General features: G+C 38.7%; 3 protein-coding genes across 3 annotated transcripts; all 3 read left to right on the top strand.

Moving 5' to 3' along the window:
* Positions 1-640: 640 nt before the first annotated feature.
* LOC139738347 (uncharacterized) lies at positions 641-1549 on the top strand. The gene has a single exon (XM_071648983.1). It carries the CDS (start codon positions 641-643, stop codon positions 1547-1549), a length of 909 nt encoding a protein of 302 aa, XP_071505084.1.
* A 4288-nt stretch (positions 1550-5837) lies between these two features.
* LOC139738348 (uncharacterized) lies at positions 5838-8588 on the top strand. Its single transcript, XM_071648984.1, has 2 exons — positions 5838-5963; positions 7244-8588. Exon 2 carries the CDS (start codon positions 7293-7295, stop codon positions 8196-8198), a length of 906 nt encoding a protein of 301 aa, XP_071505085.1. The 5' UTR covers positions 5838-5963; positions 7244-7292; the 3' UTR covers positions 8199-8588.
* Positions 8589-14846: 6258 nt separating this feature from the next.
* Positions 14847-16074, top strand: LOC139738356 (uncharacterized). The gene has a single exon (XM_071648993.1). The coding sequence runs from the start codon at positions 14916-14918 to the stop codon at positions 15741-15743; it is 828 nt and encodes a 275-aa protein (XP_071505094.1). The 5' UTR covers positions 14847-14915; the 3' UTR covers positions 15744-16074.
* Positions 16075-22386: the final 6312 nt, after the last annotated feature.

Genomic DNA, 22386 nt, shown 5'->3' on the forward strand with positions numbered 1-22386 from the left:
CATAGCCAAGAAAAAATAGGCGTAACAACGGAAAAGCAGACAAATAACTCAATTTAATCGTATGCGAACTGCGACTCGCGTGAGACAACCGGAAGTGAACAAGGGCACCGAGAAATCCCACAGTACATCTGTAGCAGAGCTCTTCAGTGTGAGCAGAAGTTTTCTTCGCATTGGCGATACCGAGAATATGTATCGAGAACAATAGGTGATATTATATATAGAATTTGATTTGAATTAAATCGGAAAGATTGACATCGCTCCACGCATTTTCGCAGTATGATTGGTTGAGATTTAAAGCTGCAAAGTAACGGCTAGCAAACTTGCTATAAATTTCAAAAGAAGGAAACACATTAACGTTATCGCGGCATGAGGTAATTGGTACTGGAACTTGTTATACACCCTTACTGAGTCAAGTTGTAAGGAAATGATATTGGTCTCGCAATATCTCTTGTTCTTTCTTTCACACCCCCCCCCCCAAAAAAAAAACAGTAGTTAACGAATGGGATTTCTTTTTATTTTTCACCGAACGTTTTTTTTTTTCATATGTTCACAAGTCTGAATCTTCTGAATCACTCAATTGTGATGTATTTCTTTTCCTTCATAGGTTCTATCGCATCTGGAAAAGATAAATTCTTCGAAGATGATGAAAGATGAATTAACATCACAGGAAGCTTACGCTTTCCTACAAGATGTCTTGGAGGTGGATACAGCAGAAAGAAAGATGACAGCCAATCCAACAGCTCTTTTGCATGAGATTGTGTCTTCATGGCATCAGCACATTCCATTCCAGACGATCACGAGTATTGCTACACCTCACGAGCAGCGCCATGTCCCAACGATTGATGATATTAAGCGACGCATCTTTACCAAAGTGGGTGGATGCTGTTACGAAAACAACGTGGGTTGTTACATGATTCTTCGAGCTTTGGGTTGTAATGTGGTATTGGTAGCTAGTGACATTCGTTGGGAAAACAACCATGTTATTCCAATAGTTGAAAACCTAACCTATCAGGGCAGCAGGCACATGGTGGATGTAGGCACTGGTGGCTACCCGACTTTATCTCCAGTTGCACTCGATTTTAAGAAGGCATCACCGGAGTACCACCACTCGTATTTGAGGTACAAATTTGTTGTGGATGGTGACATCATAGCTCGCCTGCACAATGCGGACAGCGATCCGGCAGGCGCGGCACGATTCCGAGACTTTGTTGTGGATGGTTGGTACCCTTTTATCGTCATTCATCACAAAACTCCAGTTGAGCTTTCCATTTTTAAAGAACCTATGACTAAAATCTACACCCAACTTCTTCAATCCCCACCCTTTTTGTCGAGCCCTCGGTCTACAGCATTCCCCAACGGTCGCTTCTTGGCCATCATTGAGACCACCTTGCTCCAAGAGAATGATGAAGGGAAGGTAATAAAGACCTATCTAAAATCTCGGGACGAACTCCTTACTGCCTATGGACGATTCTTCCCGCAGATTCCAAAGGAGATGGTTGAAGCGGCGCTGAATGATGTCAATGTCAAATTGGACTTCAATAAGGAGTAGGCCTAAATGAAGTAAGCTGGATACATGCCTCTGTTACTCTTACGAGCTGATAAAATTTTGCCATGGTAGTCAACATCTAGGTAATGATTATGGTGTGGTGGTCTTTTTTCCAAGAACGTATTTACACAGACCTATTATGATGGATTATATCACAATGCATGTATAGTGTAATGATTATTATGGTCCTATAATCTTGTAACTACATGTTGTACCCGCAGTTTAGCAAATTAAGTTTCACTTAAAGTTCACGTAAACTCAAATATTCATACACACATATCCAACTCGCCGATCGACAGACTATCACCATGTGAACCTCAAAAACTGTTTTAGCTCTGAAATGAATCAGACAGTATATGGTCCGCTTGATTTCTGAGCACCTCTATAACAACCTATCTGGTCCAAGCACGCCGGAACACTTTTAGTTGTAGCTTTTAGTTTTAAGTTTGTTGTTATTGTTATTGTTTGTTTGTTTTGTTGGGTGTTTTTTTTTTTTTGGGGGGGGGGGTCAGAATCTCGACGGTGGCACATAATGTGACAGTGTGAGATCCTAGGCGAGGGAGCGAAGTGACCAAGTGGGAGAGGGTGTGGGATGAGGATGCCCCTCTCCCACGGTAAGGACTTTTTATAAAAACAGAGTTGAGATCATTTAAAAACAAATTTCTAGGGAATCCCCCAAATGCTGAGATGAACCAATGCTGGGGTAAGCCGATGAACCTGCTTCTCTGTTTCTTAAACCTTTATTTCATGTTACTTTGAGTGGTGTCACATATTGAATTCTTTGCTGTGCAGTAGGCCTACGTACGTAACAGAAGGAATCTAAGAAATACAGATGTTGGAGGCGTCAGTTCGAACGCGTATTGCTCTAAGTTAATTACATTATCTTTAATTCTTTATTTACAACAAGGCCTCCAACTTCCTCAGTCTCTGTTTGCTGAGTGTAATCGTTTTAGCTTATTTTGCTTCATTGTTGCCTATAAAAGAATTTGTTACTTGCGATGACCTGATGCTTTGTATTTGCTTTACGTCTAAGGTGATCAAACAGACCTACACTGAGTAAATCAAATCTCTTCAGTAGTCACGTGGTTACGCTCCTTGAATTCCGCTTTATTGTTTGCCAATACTGGCCACTAGAGTTGACCTAAGCGTATGTGGGCAGTCTGTGTACAAATTTGGTGTCGCTATGATATAAAATACGGTAGAAGTGTGATATGAGATGTTTGAGGGTATCTTACAACTGTTGAACAAGTACATCAGAGATTGCATAGTAAATGGTGTCTGTTTTCCATGTTAAACTGTGATCCACATGACTTGTAAACAGTTGAAAAAGAAAAAAAAGCTGGAAATAAGAATTTTCCTTGAGATAGCTGATGATCATGCCTTGATCTATTCAGTATTCAATTCAATTCTTTTCAATAATTTACTTATTTCCATCATTAAAAAAAGGGAACATGATCCAAAGTGGTACAATTTTTTCAATTTGTCTTTTATTCGTCTGATAAAGGCATTTTTCTCAAATATAATATAAAGTATGTGCACGAATGATGTCATAAAATGAAACAATGCACTTTGCCATGGCAACAAAAATAGTAAATTATCATAACGATGGAAAACAGTGTTCCACTTATAAGCTAAGACGTGGAACACTGGAACAAAGCAACAACAGCACCAATTTGTTATACCAATAAAATATATCCATTTTAAATTCTTCTATATACTATTGTACATTTACACATTGATATATGATGCTGATACTATAAACAATACTTACTATGATTTTAGAATGCAAACGTATAAACTATAACATATCACATTTATGGCACAGACACTACAGGGCCAGGTATGCCAGAAAACTTGACCAGAAAGGAAGATATACAATCGGCCACACAAAATTAACGACAACAACAACAATAACAACACAAAACACAAAAATAACAGAAATTGAGAAAATATCGATTAATCGTATCAAAAGCCTTGGAAAAGTCCAGGAAGATGCCTATTGTATGCGAAAATGTATTAAGTGCATGTGTAATCTTTTCAACAAAGGTAAGTAAAGCGTGGGTGGTGTTGTGATTTTCTCTGAATCCAAATTGAAATTTCGTAAATATATTACTCATATCAAAAAAATTGACAGTTCGGATGTATACTATTCTTTCCAAAATTTTGGAAATTGAAGTTAATAACGATATTTGGTCTGTAATTATTGACATCATTCTTCTCCCCTTTCTTATGTATAGGTATAACTTTGGCAATCTTCATCTGATTTGGTACAAGCCCAGTCAAAAGCGATATATCGATAATGTGTACTAAAGGATCTATTATTTGAGGAACTATATTTTTCAACAAATAATTATCGATTCCATCGCAACCTGGGCTTTTCCCTTCTTCCAAATCATAAATGATATCAATAACTTCTTCATTATACGTGGGGTCCAAAAACAGTTTTAGGATTAGGTATATCTAAAAAAATCAAAACACTTTATTAGACGAAGGGATATTTTGTGGTAGTTTTTCCCAATCAATGCCAAAAAAAAAAAAAATCATTAAAAATTTCGGCCATGCCAGCAGGTACATTGCTCGAGGTATTACCCCATCGTACTTCTGAAAGATACATCATTAGATGTATTCATAACATCTTTTATTGTTTTCCAAATATTCTTTATATCATTTTTATATTTCATTATCTGGTTAACATAAAATTTTCTCTTTTGTAAACGCAATAAAATTAGTAAGGGTGTAAAAGCTTTTCCAGAATTTTAAGTGTGATCTATACCAACTAAGTGTTTTGCTTAATTCTTACATAATTATTTCGCCTAAATCTTACAGGCGAATATCTTGCCAGTGGACTCAGGTGCGAAATGTATATGGCTGGCACTATCGTGAATTTGGCAGTTTGGCCGTGGGAGACGCAAAACATTCACAGGTTTTCTATGTGTGTGTGTGTGTGTGTGTGTGTGTTTGTTCGTTACTTTTGATATTTTCCATTTTACATTTTCCATCTGACAAGATGGCTGGATAAAGCCAGCATTTGCATCATCAGCTGCATCAGCAGGTCGTCCATGGGGCCCATTTGTATGTATAGTTGTGATAGACGGGTGGACCTTTCTCTCTGATTGCTGCATTGGACCTGGTAAACACAACAGTATAAGGTCTAATTACTACATGTCCAGTTCTAAATACAATGTCATTTTGCAACAATTTACAATCTTGGGTTCTCTAATCGTGCATAACTGACAACATGAATTTTGTTTTAACTTCATTTTTTGGGATATTAGTTTAGGGAAGTGGGTTGATAAACTCAATCGGCGTATTTACACATAGGCATTGTTGGGATGCGTTAAAATTTCCATTGGTAATGTTTTTCTTTTTCTTTGTCTTTTTCTTTCTTGAGGAGACCTCTCTTAGGTTCTTTTCATGCAATTTCGCATTTGTTTCCTTTACACTTGACATGCATTAGATAAAAATCTAAATACACATAAGTTAAAAGTACCATAAGCCTACCATGAATTGGACGATAAATTCTGATATAGTTGGAAACGAAGATTAAGGCACAAATATAAATGAAATGAACTAGGTGGAGGTGCAGTTTGGAAGATCAAGATACCTGACGGAAGAAGAATGAACTTTCAAGAAAGACAGAAATCTATTGTGTCTTGTCGGTTCCACTGAGGAGCATCACGGTAGGTCTGTAAAATTGAGGATTTGTAAATAAAAATGTTGTGGGTTCGACTCGTGCTAGAACAGTGACTCGTTTGCCTCGATCCAGGTATAGGTGTAACCATACTATTATCTATACACTATGGTAGCAGGCCCCTGGGGAGCAGTGCTACAAAGAGGAATCCGAGCATCGCGCATGCATTCTCTATATAGTGTGGGTTCAATGGTCGTTAACGAGTAGGTTAGATGCGTGTTGGACGACAATATCACTGTGGATAGAGATCTAGTCTGACACTAATACACAACAATCCGTCGACTGTTAAGTATTTGCGACTGTATATCTACTTATACCTATTTGTTACATGTATTTACAAACAAGTTTCAACAATTATTTAGCAACCAAATAATCATTGTCTTTGAAGGATCCACATGTTGTAGTCGAAATCAGCCAGTAGCGATTGCCGAATCAAAAGAACTGAGACTGAAATTATTTTGAGTGTTCTTTCGACTGTGATTAGTGAACAAAACGCATGGAATGAAGTCTAATCAAAGATCCTATGTAGAGTCTTTGGTCTAATCTCGAAGACGCAGGGTTCATAACCTCACAGGATCCGACCACTGCCACATAACATTTTGTATTCACATTCTTCTTCATAGCCTGTCATTTCCGTATCATTCTATAGTAAAATCCCGCGCCTGTACACTTCTTGTGAATTGCTTTTCTACAAGTCCAGAGATACCTCAGAAATTGATTTTTGTGGTACGTATTTTCAATTCACTTACCTGCTTTAACCGAACATTTTACATTGAATATCGTGGAGTGTCCTTTTGAAGTCGTCTCATGAATATGTTTGTTTTTGGTTTTTTTCAGTAAGCAGGCGGTTCACCACCGATCACTATACGATCACTCAGGATGGGTCGTGTCTAGATTATGTGCAATCTTTCCTCATGTTCGTCGTCTTTCTTCGGCATATTCGTTGAGTTTATACTGCTGTTCTAAAATATTGTAGCCATGTTTAATAACCCGCCAGCAATATATTGGACTTTCATACCAGTGTGTCATGTCAATGTCTGTCTGCTATGCACTGAAGCGAGCCCATCGTGAACAATCGCGTTTTGCATGGTACAAAGTCTTACAGCAAAGCTGTATTCCAGTTATATGTACTCTTGGAGGTGATGTAGGTATACAGTGTTTATGGTCCTCAGATACCAGTACAGGTCCGATTGGTCACAAAGAACCTGCCAAGCTTGGGTGGGATGGCAGTTGCAGGTGATATTTTCCATCTTCTCATTTAAAACAAAATGAAATTACCAAAACTAGCGTTAATTAGAAATTTTCTCAAAATATTTTCCTTGGCTTCAGCAAATGCAAAATGAGCTCACATCTGTAATTGAGGAAGATCGTACCATTCTTATAGAAGTTAAGACTAGTTGAATTTTTTTTTTAGCTTAATTCATGTGATGTCGACGTCTCGGTTCAAAATTAAAGATTACAAAAATTCGTGATGTCACAGTAGAAAAACTATATAAGGCAAATGTAACGCTAATTCAGCACTGATAGTAGAGCCAAACTCATGAACCTCCAATGTGGCCAGTCTTATCGTGTATACGACGCACGCGATTTCAACCGGCCTACCCATCAATCCGTGGTAGAGGAGAGACCGAATGTTTATACCTTCAATGGCCCTTTGCATGCTACACTAAATTACCTGTTAATAGGTTTGTAAGTTGTTGTTTTTTTACTTACTGCTAATAAATCATTCAGTCAGTTTTTTCTACCGATAGATTATTGCTAGATTCCCCATTTGGTGTTTGTGCGAAATGTAAATTCGGTCTATGGTGTTAAAAGCATCTTCTGATGCTAAATGGTCACATCCGAAGTTCGGACGGGTCTCCACACACTATCGATTTACATTCTTTTTTGCTGTTGTTATTTGTGGTTTGGGGGTTTTGGATGGTTGAGGGTATACCAACGATTAACAAATCTGAAAATTATGGCTCACTCAGTAGGCTTATGGTGTGTTTTATTTGCCTTGATAGGTTATAGAGCCTGTCGCATCCGAGTCCAGGAAAGAAGAATTTTTCGAGGATGATGAAAAATGAATTAACATCGCAAGAAGCTTACGCTTTCCTACGAGATGTCTTGGAGGTGGTTTCACCAGAAAGAAAAATGAAAGACGACCCAACAGGTCTTCTGCAAGAGATGGTGTTTTCATGGCATCAGCACATTCCATACCAGACAATCACGCTTATTGCCACACCCCATGAGCAACGCCACGTCCCTACGATTGATGACATTAAGCGAAGCATCTTTACCAAAGTGGGTGGATGCTGCTACGAAAACAACGTGGGTTGTTACATGATTCTCCGTGCTCTGGGTTTACATGTGGTCCTCGTAGCGAGTGACATTGGTTGGGAAAATAATCATATCATTCCTATAGTTGAAAACCTAACCTACCAAGGCAGCAGGCATATTGTGGATGTGGGCACTGGTTACCCGACTTTCTTTCCAGTTGCGCTCGACTTCAAGAAGGCCTCACCGGAATACCACGATTCGTATTTAAGGTACAAATTTGTCGTGGATGGTGACATCATAGCTCGCCTGCACAAGGCTGACACTGATCCGGCAGGCGCGGCACGGTGCCGAGACTTAGTTGTGGATGGCTGGTATCCTTTTATCGTCATTCACCACAAAACGCCAGTTGAACTTTCCTCCTTTAAAGAGGCAATGAATAAAGTCTACACTCAAGTTTATCCCTCCTCACCCTTTTTGACGAGCCCTCGGTCTACAGCATTCCCCAAAAGTCGCTTCTTGGCCATCAAGGACACCACCTTGCTCCAAGAGAATGATGAAGGAAAGGTGATAAAAACTTATCTCAAGTCTCAAAAAGAAGTCCTTGATGCCTATTCGCGCTTCTTCCCGCAGATGCCAGAGAAGGTGGTTGCAGCGGCGCTAAATGACGTCAATGTCAACTTGGACTTCAATAAAGAGTGAATGAAATTGTATTCATGAAATCATACCTGTTCTACTATTGTTTATGAGTTTATAAGATTTTGTTAAGAATTTATTACGATGGTAATATACTTCATACAAAATTTATAGATTTAACATCATTACCAAATCCTCCTTTATCCAGGTCTGATAGTGCCACTTCACATCTTTTATCTCATGCCAAAAGTGTAAAATGCCAGCCCGTTATTAAAGGTAGAAAGCTTGCAAGATGCAGAGCATTCGGGAGCTTGTTTACGTGAACAAACTCTGTAATAGAGGAATGCCCAATGGACTTTTTTTATTTAAATTCTTCCAAAAACGCCAAATTTGGCATACATGAAGCCCAAACCAAAGTATTTCAATTTTTGATGGGCGCCAAGAAGGGCGCCCTCTCGGGCGGCCGTATTTGCAAAATCCAATATGGCTGCCATTTCGGTTTAAAGATAGATAGCACTTAAGAAAACAAAAAAACTTACAATCACTAACAAAATCAGTTTTGGGGCTTTTCTGGGTGAAGAAAGCCAATTCTTACGTTTTTGTTTGTTTGTTTGTTTTTTTGTTTTACAGAGACTCCAACTCTTCCGCTTTCGACGGGAGATCTCCCGCCGAAAGCCCATTTTTGCAGAATTTCCCGTTCTCCCGCTTGAGATTTAATTTCTCCCGCTTGAAATGATTTCTTACCAATCTTCATTGTATGTTGAAAAATAAGCCTGAAATAGCGCGAGAGCGCTAGAGCATCTCCGCAAGGGACTTTTCGCTTGTGATGTGCGATTCGCGCACATCAAGTTGGAGTCTCCCGTTTGCTGTCGGTTTCAGGCGGGAGAATCTCCAGATCAGAAGGTTCTTGGGGTTGGAGTCTCTGGTTTTATCTGAGATCAACTTTGTCTCACAAAGCCACCCTAGATGTCATTATTTTGGGGGTTAACCCACTATTTCGAAGGGGGTAATTTAAACAAAAAAGGAATGGCTTGCGTATGCAGCAACGGTAGCAGGGAAGGCAACCTTGGAAATAGCATTGCAGTTGCTGAGGGCTGAAAAGGGCTTTTTGTCTGGTGAAAAAAAAAAATCTGCAGTAGACATGCGTTGCAATATAATTTTGGAAGAACTGTATTTTCCATTAAACTTGCAGTATACTAAGTAACAGTTGGCATCTCTGTTATCAGAAGTGTTTAGTTCAGATTCTTTTGAAAGCATTACTTCTTGTACAAGAGCTTCATGACTTTCAAAGAATGAAGTCTCCCTTCCCCCTCTCTTTAAGGGACTGGCGGCTGAAAAGGACGGGGAGTGTAAAGGAGCTATAGCTGTCTCACGACTTATATACAATAATAGTCCGTTTTCCATGTTGAAGGCAACATACACTCTTAAAACATCCGAGTCAGAACTGACCTGGAACTGGGTCCGTTGGGGTCACACACCATTCTGGGTAAAAAATGACTTGGAATTTGGTCATGTAGACCCCGAATGGCGTCACCCTGACCCAATTCATGACTCTGAATGGGTCATATCTGACCCCATTCCTTGTCATTTCTGACCCGGAACGGTGTGTGACCCCAATGGACCCAGTTCCGGGTAAGTTCTGACTCGGATGTTTTAAGAGTGTATGCTAGCAGTCATTATTACTAGCACATTTCTAAGAGTATGTAGTACGGTTCAGGGGATCTTATACAAAATGTATTATAATTGAAAATATATTGCTACTTACGTTCTAGCTTGAGCTATAAGGGAAGGGGGTTACTTTAAGCATTTACTTTCAGTTATGCTGACATTACTCGAGCAAAAGAATAGATAGAAACGTGAAGGAAAATTGTAGGAAATAGGAATTGAAGGTTTCCAATAAAATGTAAATTCTTAGCATCTAATATGTAGATTGGAAACTACTAACCAATGAATATGAGAAGAAAAAACTCTGCAGGCCAACGACTAGTTTCTGTATTGTAGCACAACTAACCCAATGTAACCATTCATTTGGCTGTGAATCATGGTGTAATTAAATTCGAAAGTATGATTTAGAGACCACCACTAAATACAATTAAATCAGACATTAATTTCTTGTTGTAAGTCAGGACAGTATTATTTTGTTGCTATTTCCCAACTACAGTAAGAAATAGTTATTTAAAATATTGTTAAGGGTATATTATGTACTTGGTACCATATCCCCTGATGACGCCATGAAAGGTATGTTTTACAGGTACTACGTCATTTTAGGGTCTTATACATAATGATGCAAGAAGGCGACATTGTGAAGTGCTTTGTAAGGTTTTAGTTCTGTTGCTAGTTTTCGGTGTGTTTTAGTCACGTTTTAATACTTCTGTCCACCGATCATGGTTACTCGTACTTTATCATTATTGGTTTTGAGGGGAGAGCATATTACAAGCTCTGCTTTTAGGTTCCCCTCCATTAATAACATCATGCAGTGAATAGCATTCCTGTGTTTATCTATTTCTTCCTCTGTTCATTGTGTAATTTATATGATATGATATGGTATTGAGAATGTAGGCCTATTTTTGCTTTATTTATTCTGCTCTCGTGCTATGTTTGAACATTGTCACTCTGTGTTAAAGATGAAATAAACGAAATGAAACGAAATGAAATATTGGGTATGCCGTAATATTAATGACAACAAAAACAGTCCATTAACATTCTGAGTAGCTATAAAAGCCCTCTCACTGTATGTATACACAAGTGCCGTGCTAGAACACGGCGTCTGGTCGGGCTATCATGAGACATGGACACGGATGGGTTGCATTTGTCTGTAGAGCTAATATAATACAGGTCCTGCAGTTTTGTATACCGCGTACTCTTGATGAGGTGCTCAGATGTGGTGCTCAGGGTATGCAGACTGAGCACGACCCAATAATTCAGAACCTCTGTCTAAGAAAGGATTAAAGCCCCATCCCGAGTCACAAAGAAACTTTCTTATCATCTCTTTGTTGAAATTAATACATCTGGGGAATTCACATTGCAGTGACTGTTGCGTTGTAATAGGTTTGAACTTCGGAACCGAGCACGTCACCGTGACGGGGGGCTGGATTGGGGGGGGGGGGGGGGGGGGGATGGGGGAAGGGAGGGGGCTCGGCCCCTCCCCCACCCTTTTTTATTAATACCATTTTTTTTTTTGCTTGTTAGTCGATGTCGATAGGAAGCTGAATGCAAGTTGTACCAGGTATTTATTCTTTTTTTTTTTCTTTTTTGCCTCTGAGTTGAACAAACCCGGAAGTGGCACCACAATAGGTCGTGTAAACTATATAAACTATTAAGCTTTGTCTTTTGTTCATCCTTTGCAAAATAATAACAAGAAAGCATTGCTGCGATTTAGTCGGCTGCAGCAAAATTAGCAAGGACGAAATATCATTTTTGCAATAGAATTTCCTGAAATAGAACATTATTTTCGCTGGTCACACTGTTGCTAACAGGAATCAGGTAGAGATCATCACGCGCCGATCCCATATACCTGCCCGTCAGGCTTCCTTTTTTTTGTTTCTTTTTGTTTCTTTTTTTCTTAATCGGCTTGTTCCACAGTTCCATTGATTCTGAAGGACGGTACATGGTCTTATCAGTCGATACATTACTGATTGTTGAATTCCACATTCGGCCTGTCATATACTTTCCACTTCACAGCATACATTCGACGTTGTTGAAGTATTAAACGTGCTTTTTATATCTGCGTTTTGTCGGCACCTACTTGTACCGTCACATAAATACAGGGGCGGATCCAGGAATTCTGTAAAGGGGGCGTGACTAATATTTCTGGTGCCACTTCCGGGTTTCATTTCATTTTTTTTCTTTTTATTTATTTCGTTTTTAGCGAAAAATAAAGGAGGGCGTGCGCCGGTTGCGCCCCCCTCTGGATCCGCCACTGTAAATATCGCGTTCCAAGGTTGGCAGGAGAGTCGACGTCTTTTTTACTTTTCCTGCACAACAGAACTGCAGTCATTTACGTGGTAGGTTTTCCAAACTTTCTTGTTCTTGATTAATGCTCATACCTTTGGGCTGTGTAAAAGCCCGTAATGGATTGGGGTTTTTAGCCTCAGAAATGTTAGTGTAACTGTATAAGGTACTCTGGTAGGCATATACTGTACACGCTCCCATCGTTGATCGCGTGGTGACATGGTACAAATTTTAAATGGGTTCAAAGTCTTCACAGCAACATTGTATTGCAGTAAGATGAACTGTTGGGGTAAATAATGCACACTCAGCTTGAAAATGCAATGCATTATGATTTTTACCCCTAGAATTTGAATGGACTATTAGAAAAACCCTTTCTGCCCATAGGCTATCCGTTGACTTTCAATAGAGGGCGAAGCACTGGAGCATTTACAGTCTATTAATAGACTGTATCTAATAATAGTCCGTGGTCCAATCTTCCAGTGAAGCCCTGGAAGATATAGAAATAGAGCCTACTGGTTTAGAAAACTATCACAGATGTAGTCTTCTGGACTATTGCGCCATTAGAATACCATGGGAATAATGGACAATTAGAAACCCACAGAGAACAGAATGATTAATGAAAGGGGTCTATACTGTTTACCATTGGGAATGTAGTGATTTTGAAAAATGTTCGAATTATCGCATTATGATTGTGTTGGTCAGTTGTATGAAACTTGTATTATACATTCTACCATATATACAATTTTCAATAAAGCCTAAAATATAAGGAGATATCAGACGGTTTATTATACATTTTTATTACCTAACTATTGTTCACATTTTGTATATTTAACAGTATTTAATATTGATTACACTGATTTACATTTGTTCATTGGTAGTTTCTATCCATTGATTATACTGATTTTTACTTTTTTTTTACATTGGCTGTTTCTATCCCTAACTCACATTTTAGAACTATGTTGAAGCACTAAAGCTGGATTTTTGTTTCATTTGCAAATGATATATTATGCCTTTAACTACGGAACAGTGTAGGTCTATACTGTTTACAATACGTCCAAGTTATCCATATACCAGTATATTTTACAGGATATCTCTCTTTGAGGAAAAGCAAATCAGCCATTGTGATTAATTCATTTGTGTGTGTCTGTGTGTGTATGTCTGCTTAGACCACCATCAGCACTCATTTTATCTATAGGTTTCGATTTCTTACAAGATTTCTTTTGTTTCATCTTGTTTGTTGTTTCGTGCTCGAGTTTTTGTGTGTTGTTTTTTTTACGACGCATGGTCGGGACTTACTTGGATAACGCGCTTGTAGTTCACACACATACTTACATACATGCATACATACAGACATACACAAACACACATGCAGAGAGAGAGAGAGAGAGATTGTATCATCTTGGCAAGTCGGTGTATATGTCGTCATGTCGACATACATTTATGGGGAAGTCGACATCGCAAGATAATGTCGTCGCCATGTCGACATACACTTTTGGGGAAGGATTTCTGGAGGTGTAGAGTTTTTCTGGCACAACGTATCATGAAACGTTCGTGGATCCTGATGTTGATTTCCTTTTTTTAAACATCGGGCACTTTCAGCTGTAGTTGACAGCCGAAATTACGTGTTACATGTATAGAATGACAGTTAATAAAAGTAATTAAATATTCACCAGTAGGCCTACCTTTTCATAATGTCCTCTTTCGTTGGACTGCTTTGTGTCTGTCAGGACGGTGCGTCTGCATGCTGTCAAACATATTCATAAAAATAAAGCCGTTCTTAAAACGCTGTGACACGCCTTCACTTGCCGTATCTGCAAGCATCTGTCGCGCACTTTTCATATTAGTCTATATTACTGTTTCTCAAGCCACTGTAATTTTATGAAGTTTAGTATCATTATGCATGTAGTTGCCAGAAGAAGTACGTTATAATATGAGTCTTCAAATGTTGTGAATATCATGGAACTGTTAAAAGTGAATTGCAAATTGCCATGGGATATATTGGGTGTTGCTTGCACTTAAAAATAAAATCTCACTGTATATACGACCTACTCTCTAAAAACAATCGAGTAAAAACATTCACTCTTAAAAGAGTGAATACAAAAAAAGAGTGAATTTAGAGTGGAATTGGAGTGAATTTTGAGTGAAAAGGTTCATTTTCACTCAGTTTGGAGTGACCTCAGGGATCACTCGAAGATTTTGGAGTGATCCCTGAGGTCACTCTAAAACGAGTGAAAATTAACATTTTCACTCAAAAATCAATCCAATTTCACTCTAAATTCACTCTTTTTTATATTCACTCTTTTAAGAGTGAATATTTTCACTCGATTTTTTTTTAGAGAGTAAACTCCATCGACTATACTCGTTGAAAATATGTACTGACTGTTAGAGGCTGAAAGCTGGAAATGGACGAAAACCCAACTTGCTAACCTGAACAGGAAATAACCTAATGACCATTGTTGCAATTATGATTATTGACATTGGCGCATTTAGTATTATACCTCTATTGAGTCACGTTACTGGAAGATGGTAACAGATCCGACCATATCATGTTCCTCGTTTTCATAATTCCATTGTGAAAATCAAGTTAGAATCGGACTCACGTTCTACGTTGATGGGAGCTTTCGGTAGAGCCATTGATGTTTTAGCATTTTTTTTTTTTGTACAAATCCGACGCTCACTCTATTATGATGTATTTGTTTGCCCTCATAGGCTATAGGCCGATTGCATGCAGGAAATACGAATTCTACGAGAATGATGGAAGATGAATTGACGTCACAGGAAGCGTATGCTTTCCTACGAGATGTCTTGGGGGTGGCTGCACCAGGAAGAAAAATGAAAGACGACCCAACAGGTCTTCTGCAAGAGATACTGTATTCATGGCATCAGCACATTCCATTCCAGACGATCACGAGTATTGCCACACCCCACGAGCAACGCCACGTCCCAACGACTGATGATATTAAGCGAAGCATTTTTACCAAAGTTGGTGGATGCTGCTACGAAAACAACGTGGGTTGTTATATGATTCTTCATGCTTTGGGTTTTAACGTGGTCTTGGTAGCGAGTGACATTGGCTGGGAAAACAACCACGTTATTCCAGTAGTTGAAAACCTAACCTATCAGGGCAGCAGGCACATGGTGGATGTAGGCACTGGTGGCTACCCGACCTTTCTTCCAATAGCGCTCGATTTTAAGACGACCTCGCCGGAATACCGCCACTCCTATTTGAGGTACAAATTTGTCGTGGATGGTGACATCATAACACGCTTGCATAACGCCGACAGTGATCCGGCAGGCGCGGCACGGTTCTCAGACTTCGTTGTGGATGGCTGGTACCCTTATATTTTCATTCACCACAGTACACCAGTTGACCTATCATTCTTTAAAGAGCCTATGAATAAAATCTACACCCAAGTTCTCCCCTCCCCACCCTTTTTGTGGAGCCCACGGTCTACAGCATTCCCCAACTGTCGCTTATTGTCCATCAAAGACACCACTTTGATCCGAGAAGATGACGAAGGAAATGTGATAAAGACATACCTGAAATCTCATGACGACGTCGTTGCTGCCTATGCACGTTTCTTCCCGCAGATTCCAAAGGAGATGGTTGAAGCGGCGCTAAATGATGTTAATGTCAAATTGGACTTCAGTAAGGACTAGGTCTAAATGAAGTAAGCTGGATATATACATACGTGAAAGCATGCCTGTCTCACTCATGAAGAGTAACGAGCTCATAGATTCTGCCGTCGTTGTAACAGCAGTAATGATTGTGATCTTGTCTTTTTTTTCCCGCCATGTTCAATCTCATTGATGTATTATGTCGATTATGACATTATAGTAGTATATGTAATTTGCCTTGAGAGTTTCTGCTTGAAACTGCATATGGGCAGAGTGTCTCCAAAATAGTACCATTCACTGAGGTTCTGGGCCCCACAGTGAACAGAAATTCTGGACACCGAGGTCTATGAAACTCGACACTATAAAATACATGATAGGCATTCAGTGGCGGATTCAGAGGGGGCCCACCGGGCGCGCACTATTTGACGTCTCTCTAATAATGTAACAATTTTCTAACAATATAATCGTGACATCACAAATAGTCCAAGAGTATTAGTTTTAACCTGGACATCTTTGGTAACAAGCTGATTTTTTTCAGGATAGGTCCAGAAAATTGTCTAGAATAACATACTAAAAGTCCTCATAAATCATCTTTGAGCGTTTTCCGCAATCCAAGATGGCGTCCAAAATGGCCGCCATTTCCAGAAATTCTTATAACCTTTTAACTAGAGGACTCAAAATACAAAATGTTTATGTCTAAACATACTATGCTTTGAAGCATGGAGGACTCAATAAAATATTTATCAAGAGATGTTGATGCATGCACGTACCGAAATCCAAGATGGCGTCCAAAATGGCCGCCATTTTCTGAACTTCTTATAGCTTATCAGCCGGGTAACCCAAATACAAAAGTCAAATGTCTAAATATTATGTTTTGAAGGATGAAGAACTCAATAAAAGACATATTAAGAGATGTTGATGCACGCTAGTACCTTAATCCAAGATGGCGTCCAAAATGGCTGCCATTTTCTGAAATTCTTATAACTTTTCAGCCAGGTAACCTAAATACAAAATTTAAATGTCAAAATATATGTTTTGAAGGATGAAGAACTCAATAAAATGCATATTAAAAGATGTTGAAGCACGCAAGTACTGTAATCCAAGATGGCGTCCAAAATTGGCTGCCATTTCCTGATTTTTTTTCTCATAATTTTGCAAGTAGATTTCAACTGTACACACTTGGAATGTCGAAATGTACGTTTTGAGTCACAAGGAACCAAATATAATACTTATTCAGAGATTTAGAAACACAAATAAAGCACTTACACACTTTGAGGAATCCAAAATGGTGTCCAAAATGGCTGCCATTTCCTGTTTTTCTCATAACTCTGCAACTAGGTAACCGCGATACGCACTTAAATGTATAAATATTATTTTGAGAGAATAAGGAATCCAACGAAGTACTTATTCAGAGATCATGAAACACGTAAGTACAATTAAACCACGTGAGTTCTTCGTGAAAACCAAATTGCCCAAAATGGCCGCCGTTTGTTTATCAAAAATTGCTGTTTTTAGCCTGTTTCAAGAGACACTTGTCATTGAATTGCAATCATAAAAATGCTAAACGTTCCTCGCTCGGCCCCTTTCCATAGACTTTGTACATTTTTGAAATTAACAAATTTCTGAATATGTCATCAAAAAGTGTGCGCTAGATCATTCGCGTATACAAATTGCAAAAGTTAGTTCCCTCATATTGAAGGGTAATTTGCCCTTCCTAACTCTTCCACCGCTCACTTCCCCCAATATAGATTAAATACCCCTGTGATTAACAATTCCCAAATATTCCATTTAATGTGTGTAAATGATATAATTAGTTTCATTTCAATTCAAGTTTAAAAGCGCCCTCGTGTTGGATGGGATGGGGATACTGAGACTATATTTTATCTACTCTTTGAGGATGGACAATCAATATAACACCAAGGGTGCACTAGGCCGGTTAATGACGATCCGCAAAACTCCCTCCAGTCGAAAGTGATCCCCCCCCCCCCGCACATCTTCTACCAGCTCATTGCCTTTAGTTTACTAGTATTACTTCTACTTACACATTTTTAATAGAAACAAAAATCTAGTATTTCATCAATAATGTGCACCATAAAACCTGTAAAAAAAAAAACCATCCATTTTCGGGAGGGTGCATCACTTCATACATCTCCCCCGCATATTTCCATAAATATATATTTTCCTACTTTTCGGAAAAAACAAATCTCAGATATTTCACCAAAAAGAGTGCGCTAAATCTCTGAATTTCAAATTGGAAAATGCCAAAATCTCCATTGTATGGGACGGAGTATTCTCCTCTCACACTTTTCCCTCCCGACACTTTCTTGAACATATATTTTTCCAGACGTTTTCAAATAGAAAACAAATATCGGATATTTCACCAAATGGGTGCAACAGATCTGTGAATTTCAAGTCTGAAAATACGAAATTTTCCCTCCTGTGGGAGGGGGTAACCCTTTATGAAGGCGCACTTCCATGATTATACATCTTTTTTCCCCTTTTTTGATGGAAACAAAAATTTTATATTTCACCAATAGGGTGCATCAAATGTTTAGATATTAAGTTTGAAAATGCAAAATGTCCCTCATGTTGGGGGGGGGAGGGGATTCCCCTTCCACACCCTCCCATATATTGCCCATTTCCCAGAATACTACTTTATAATATCTCCTACTCTTTGATGGAAATTATTAAATATCTTACCAAACGTTTGCACTATATGTTTTACTTTCGAATAAAAGAAAAAAAAAGATCCCTCGTGTGGGAGAGGAGTATCCCTCCTCCATTTACCAATCACTGTGAGTGCCATATTCTCTGATTTCTGTCTATTCTAATTTTACCTAGTCTACACCAAAAAGGTACTATAGGCTCGCCTAGTACCTCCTTGATCTACACGAAATGAATAAGATAATATAGACACTATAATATGTTTCGGTGGAGCAATATACTTTGCCAAAGAAATTCACTGTCATGTGATGAATTACACATCATTTTTTAGCACTATTTTGAACATTTATGTAGCACAAATATCAAAAAGAATTGTTTTTACTTCTCAAGTGATAACTGACAGTTTCAACTGGAACTCACCTCATGGTAGACATCAAATGCGTTGGTAATAAAAAGGGGCAAGCACTAAATTCTTATCTCATGTGCTTGAGGTGACGAAAATAGACCATGTGGTAAAAAGATATTGCCTTCTAGTAGGCTCTCTGTTTAGCAACGAATCTGATGGTGAAATGTTTCTCTCGTAACAAGGAGACACTCCTTAAGTTTAACATCCACATGTTTTTTATTTGTATACTTTACACATAATAACTATTTTTCAAGTAAAAAGTTTCGTATAAACTATACTGACATTTACTTACATAATTGTGGGATAAAATTGTGACTGCTGGCCATTTAGCACGCCATTTTGCATTTTAAGAAGAGCTCAAGCGGTTTAATCGGTACATGCGTGCGTCAAAATCTCTTAAAATATGTATTTTATAGAGTTCTTCATGTTTCGAAACATGTAAGACTCTTAAATTGTGTATTGGGTTTCCTAGTTGAAAGGTTATACAAATTTCAGGAAATGGCGGCCATTTTGGATGCCATCATAGATTACGGTACTTGTGTGCGTCAACATCTCTTAATATGTATTTTATTGACTTCTTCATCCTTCAAAACATATATCTGGACATTTAAATTTTGTATTTGGGTTACCTGTCTGAAAAGCTTTTAAGCATTAAGCATCTTGGCTTTCGGTACTTGCGTGCATCAACATCTTTTGATACGTGTTTTATTGAGTTCTTCATGCTTCAAAACATATATCTAGACATTTGAATTTTGTATTTTGGTTCTCTGGTTGAAAAGTTACAAGAATTTCTGGAAATGGCGGCCATTTTGGACGTCATCTTGGATTGCGGAAATGAGGACTTTTATTATGTTATTCTAGACATTTTTCTGGACCTATCCTGAAAAAGTCAGCTTGTTACCAAAAATGTCCAGGTTTAGGCCTTTTTTGACCTCTTGGACTAACAGCACTCCTGGCATCTTACGCTGCTTCGTACGGTCAATGAAGGATCCCTCTACAACATCCACCATACCTCTTTTCTCCTCACAATTTCCTCTTCTTTTGCCTAAATTTTTGATCCAAAATGTATAAAACATACATACTCTGCCTAATTTCGATTTCTGGTGAAAACTATAGACCAGATCTGTGCCTTCAAAAGTACTATTCACTTCGGGGCTAAAAATAACGCCCCTCAGTGAATAGAACTAATTGGGGAATCATACCCATAGTTTAAACCAGAAACTTGCAAGGTACAGGTTATTTGTATACTGATATAGTATTTGGAAAATGTCATAAGATTTTGCATATAGTACGCCATGGAGTGTCAAATACGTCAACATTCTGACATAGTTAGAATTCTGACATATAGTCAGGAAAAGCTCTATAAACCAATCACTAGAGGATTCTGTATTCTGTATTCAACATAATTATTATTATGGTCCTGTGGTCACCCACAGTGTAGCAAGTTTTATGTCCGTTTTTGTTCTCCAAGAGGATCATGCTCTTAAAAAAAGGGTGAGGGGGGAGTTGGCTATGGCACCCGTACGTGACGTCATGCGTGACACCGAAACTTTACAACTTTATAAACTTTCGGCGGAATTTCTCCGCTGATGCACACGTCTATTATGAATTGTCTAATACACTTTGTATCGCTGTACTCCTTCAATCCACGTATGTATATAATCAGGGTCGACGCAACGGGGGGTTGGTTCCCCCACTTTTATGCATGATGCATAGGGTATTGGCCTATACATAGGTTAAACCACTTGGTTTTTTGTTTTTGTTTTTGTTTTGTTTGTTTTTTCTTGCCAGCCGACGAAACCTTGAAGTGGTAGAAGTGCGGGTAAGGAAGTTTTTTGTTTGGTTGGTTTTGTTTGTGTTTTTGTTTTTATATCTGTTTTTGTTTGTATGTTTGGTTGGTTGTTTGTTTGTTTGTTTGTTGTTGTTTTTTTTTTTTTTGGGGGGGGGGGGTTGATTGTCGGCTGATGAAACCTGGAAGTGGCACGGAAATGACAAAGTCCCCCCCCCCCCACCTTTTTAACTTGGCACCGGCCGTGATAAAAGTTGCGTCCCCCCCCCCCCCCCCATCCCCCTTACTTTAACATTTCAATCAAGTAGATTCAGGTGCAATATTTATGGCTGGCGCGATCGTGGATATGGCAGTCTAGTATGATAGACGCAAACCAGTGTGTACTGATTAGGTTGCAGGCTGGCTGATCTTTTTTCTCTCATTGCTGAGCTATGTTGCCAGAGTTGGCACATGCTTTCTGGCATAATTTTAGACGTTTAACAGCATCTTGCATTACAGTATGCTATAGACATAGTTTTGTACACTGTGGTAGGGTAGGCCTACCTCTTTTTGGGTGGTTTGTTATAGTTTGTGAGAAGATTTGAAGAAATTGAAAATTAAAAGTTGTTAAGACCTGTTTTTTAGGTGATCCGAGTATCCTCTCGGATCACCTTCTGTATCTTTGTTGTTGTTGTTGTTGTTGTTGGTTTTTTTTGCTTTGTTTTGCCATTTGAGCGCCAAAGTTCAGTTGTGATCATAGAATTTGAGGATATTTTTTTCTTGTCAGCTTATTTGGCACCACAATTGCTTGACTTAATGTGACATAATTTCATGGCAGGCAATTTAACAGAATTTTAGGCCGCTTCAAGCACAATCATATCATTTTCGCTGGTCACACTGTTGCTGACAGGAATCAGGTAGAGAGATATCACGCGCCGATCCCACTCCTGCCAGTCAGGCCCTTGATCCTTTTTTTAGTCGGCTTGTTCCACACTTCCATGAAGGACGGTATACGTGATCTATCAGTCGATACAATAGACGATGACTGGCGGGGGAGGGAACATACTGTATGTTCCACCCGAAGGGTTTGAAATGCAATTAAGATAGCCTCCCGAAATATAGCATTTCAAACCCTGAGGATGGAAAGTTTGGTACATGTTCCCGACAACAAAAGTCATCATCTTATATAATATATATATATATATATATATATATATATATATATATATATATATATAATATATAATGTATATAATATTATATATAATATAATATGGGTTAGTCAAATACAACCACCAGCACAACGCATCGCTCGCGCAGCCAGCCAAATTCACTATGCGCGGATCCTTCAAATCACACTTTCGTATGCATCACAATAACCGGTCATCTGCTTTTTCACATTTCATATGGAATAGGCAAATTCATCCTATCGATTACGTGAAAAAAAAATTGATTGTTCAATCGTTTGGTATCGTTTGTCGTTATAAATTTTGTCACGTGAAAATGTCTTCCCCATGGGAGAACATTACAAAAATGTTCTGCCCATGGGTGAACTTAACCAATGTGCCTCCATCACGTGACTGTGTTTAGCCAATCACTAACCGGTATTTGACTAACCCATTTAATATTACTGACTGTTGAATGACACATCCGGCCTGTCATGTATTTTCCACTCCACCCCATACATTGAACATTGTTGAAGTAGCATTTTGTCGGTACCTACTTATACCATCACATATGATATATCGTGTATCGAGGTTGACAAGAGCGTGTAACAGTCGTCTTCACTTTCCCTGCACAACAGAACCGCAGCCATTTTCGTGGTAGGTTTTACGAACTTTTTCAGC

This window comes from Diadema antillarum, unplaced genomic scaffold, assembly GCF_040938485.1.
Source record: "Diadema antillarum isolate AM-2024a unplaced genomic scaffold, OU_Dant_1.0 seq00000738_RagTag, whole genome shotgun sequence".
In the NCBI taxonomy this organism is placed as follows: Eukaryota; Metazoa; Echinodermata; class Echinoidea; order Diadematoida; family Diadematidae; genus Diadema; species Diadema antillarum.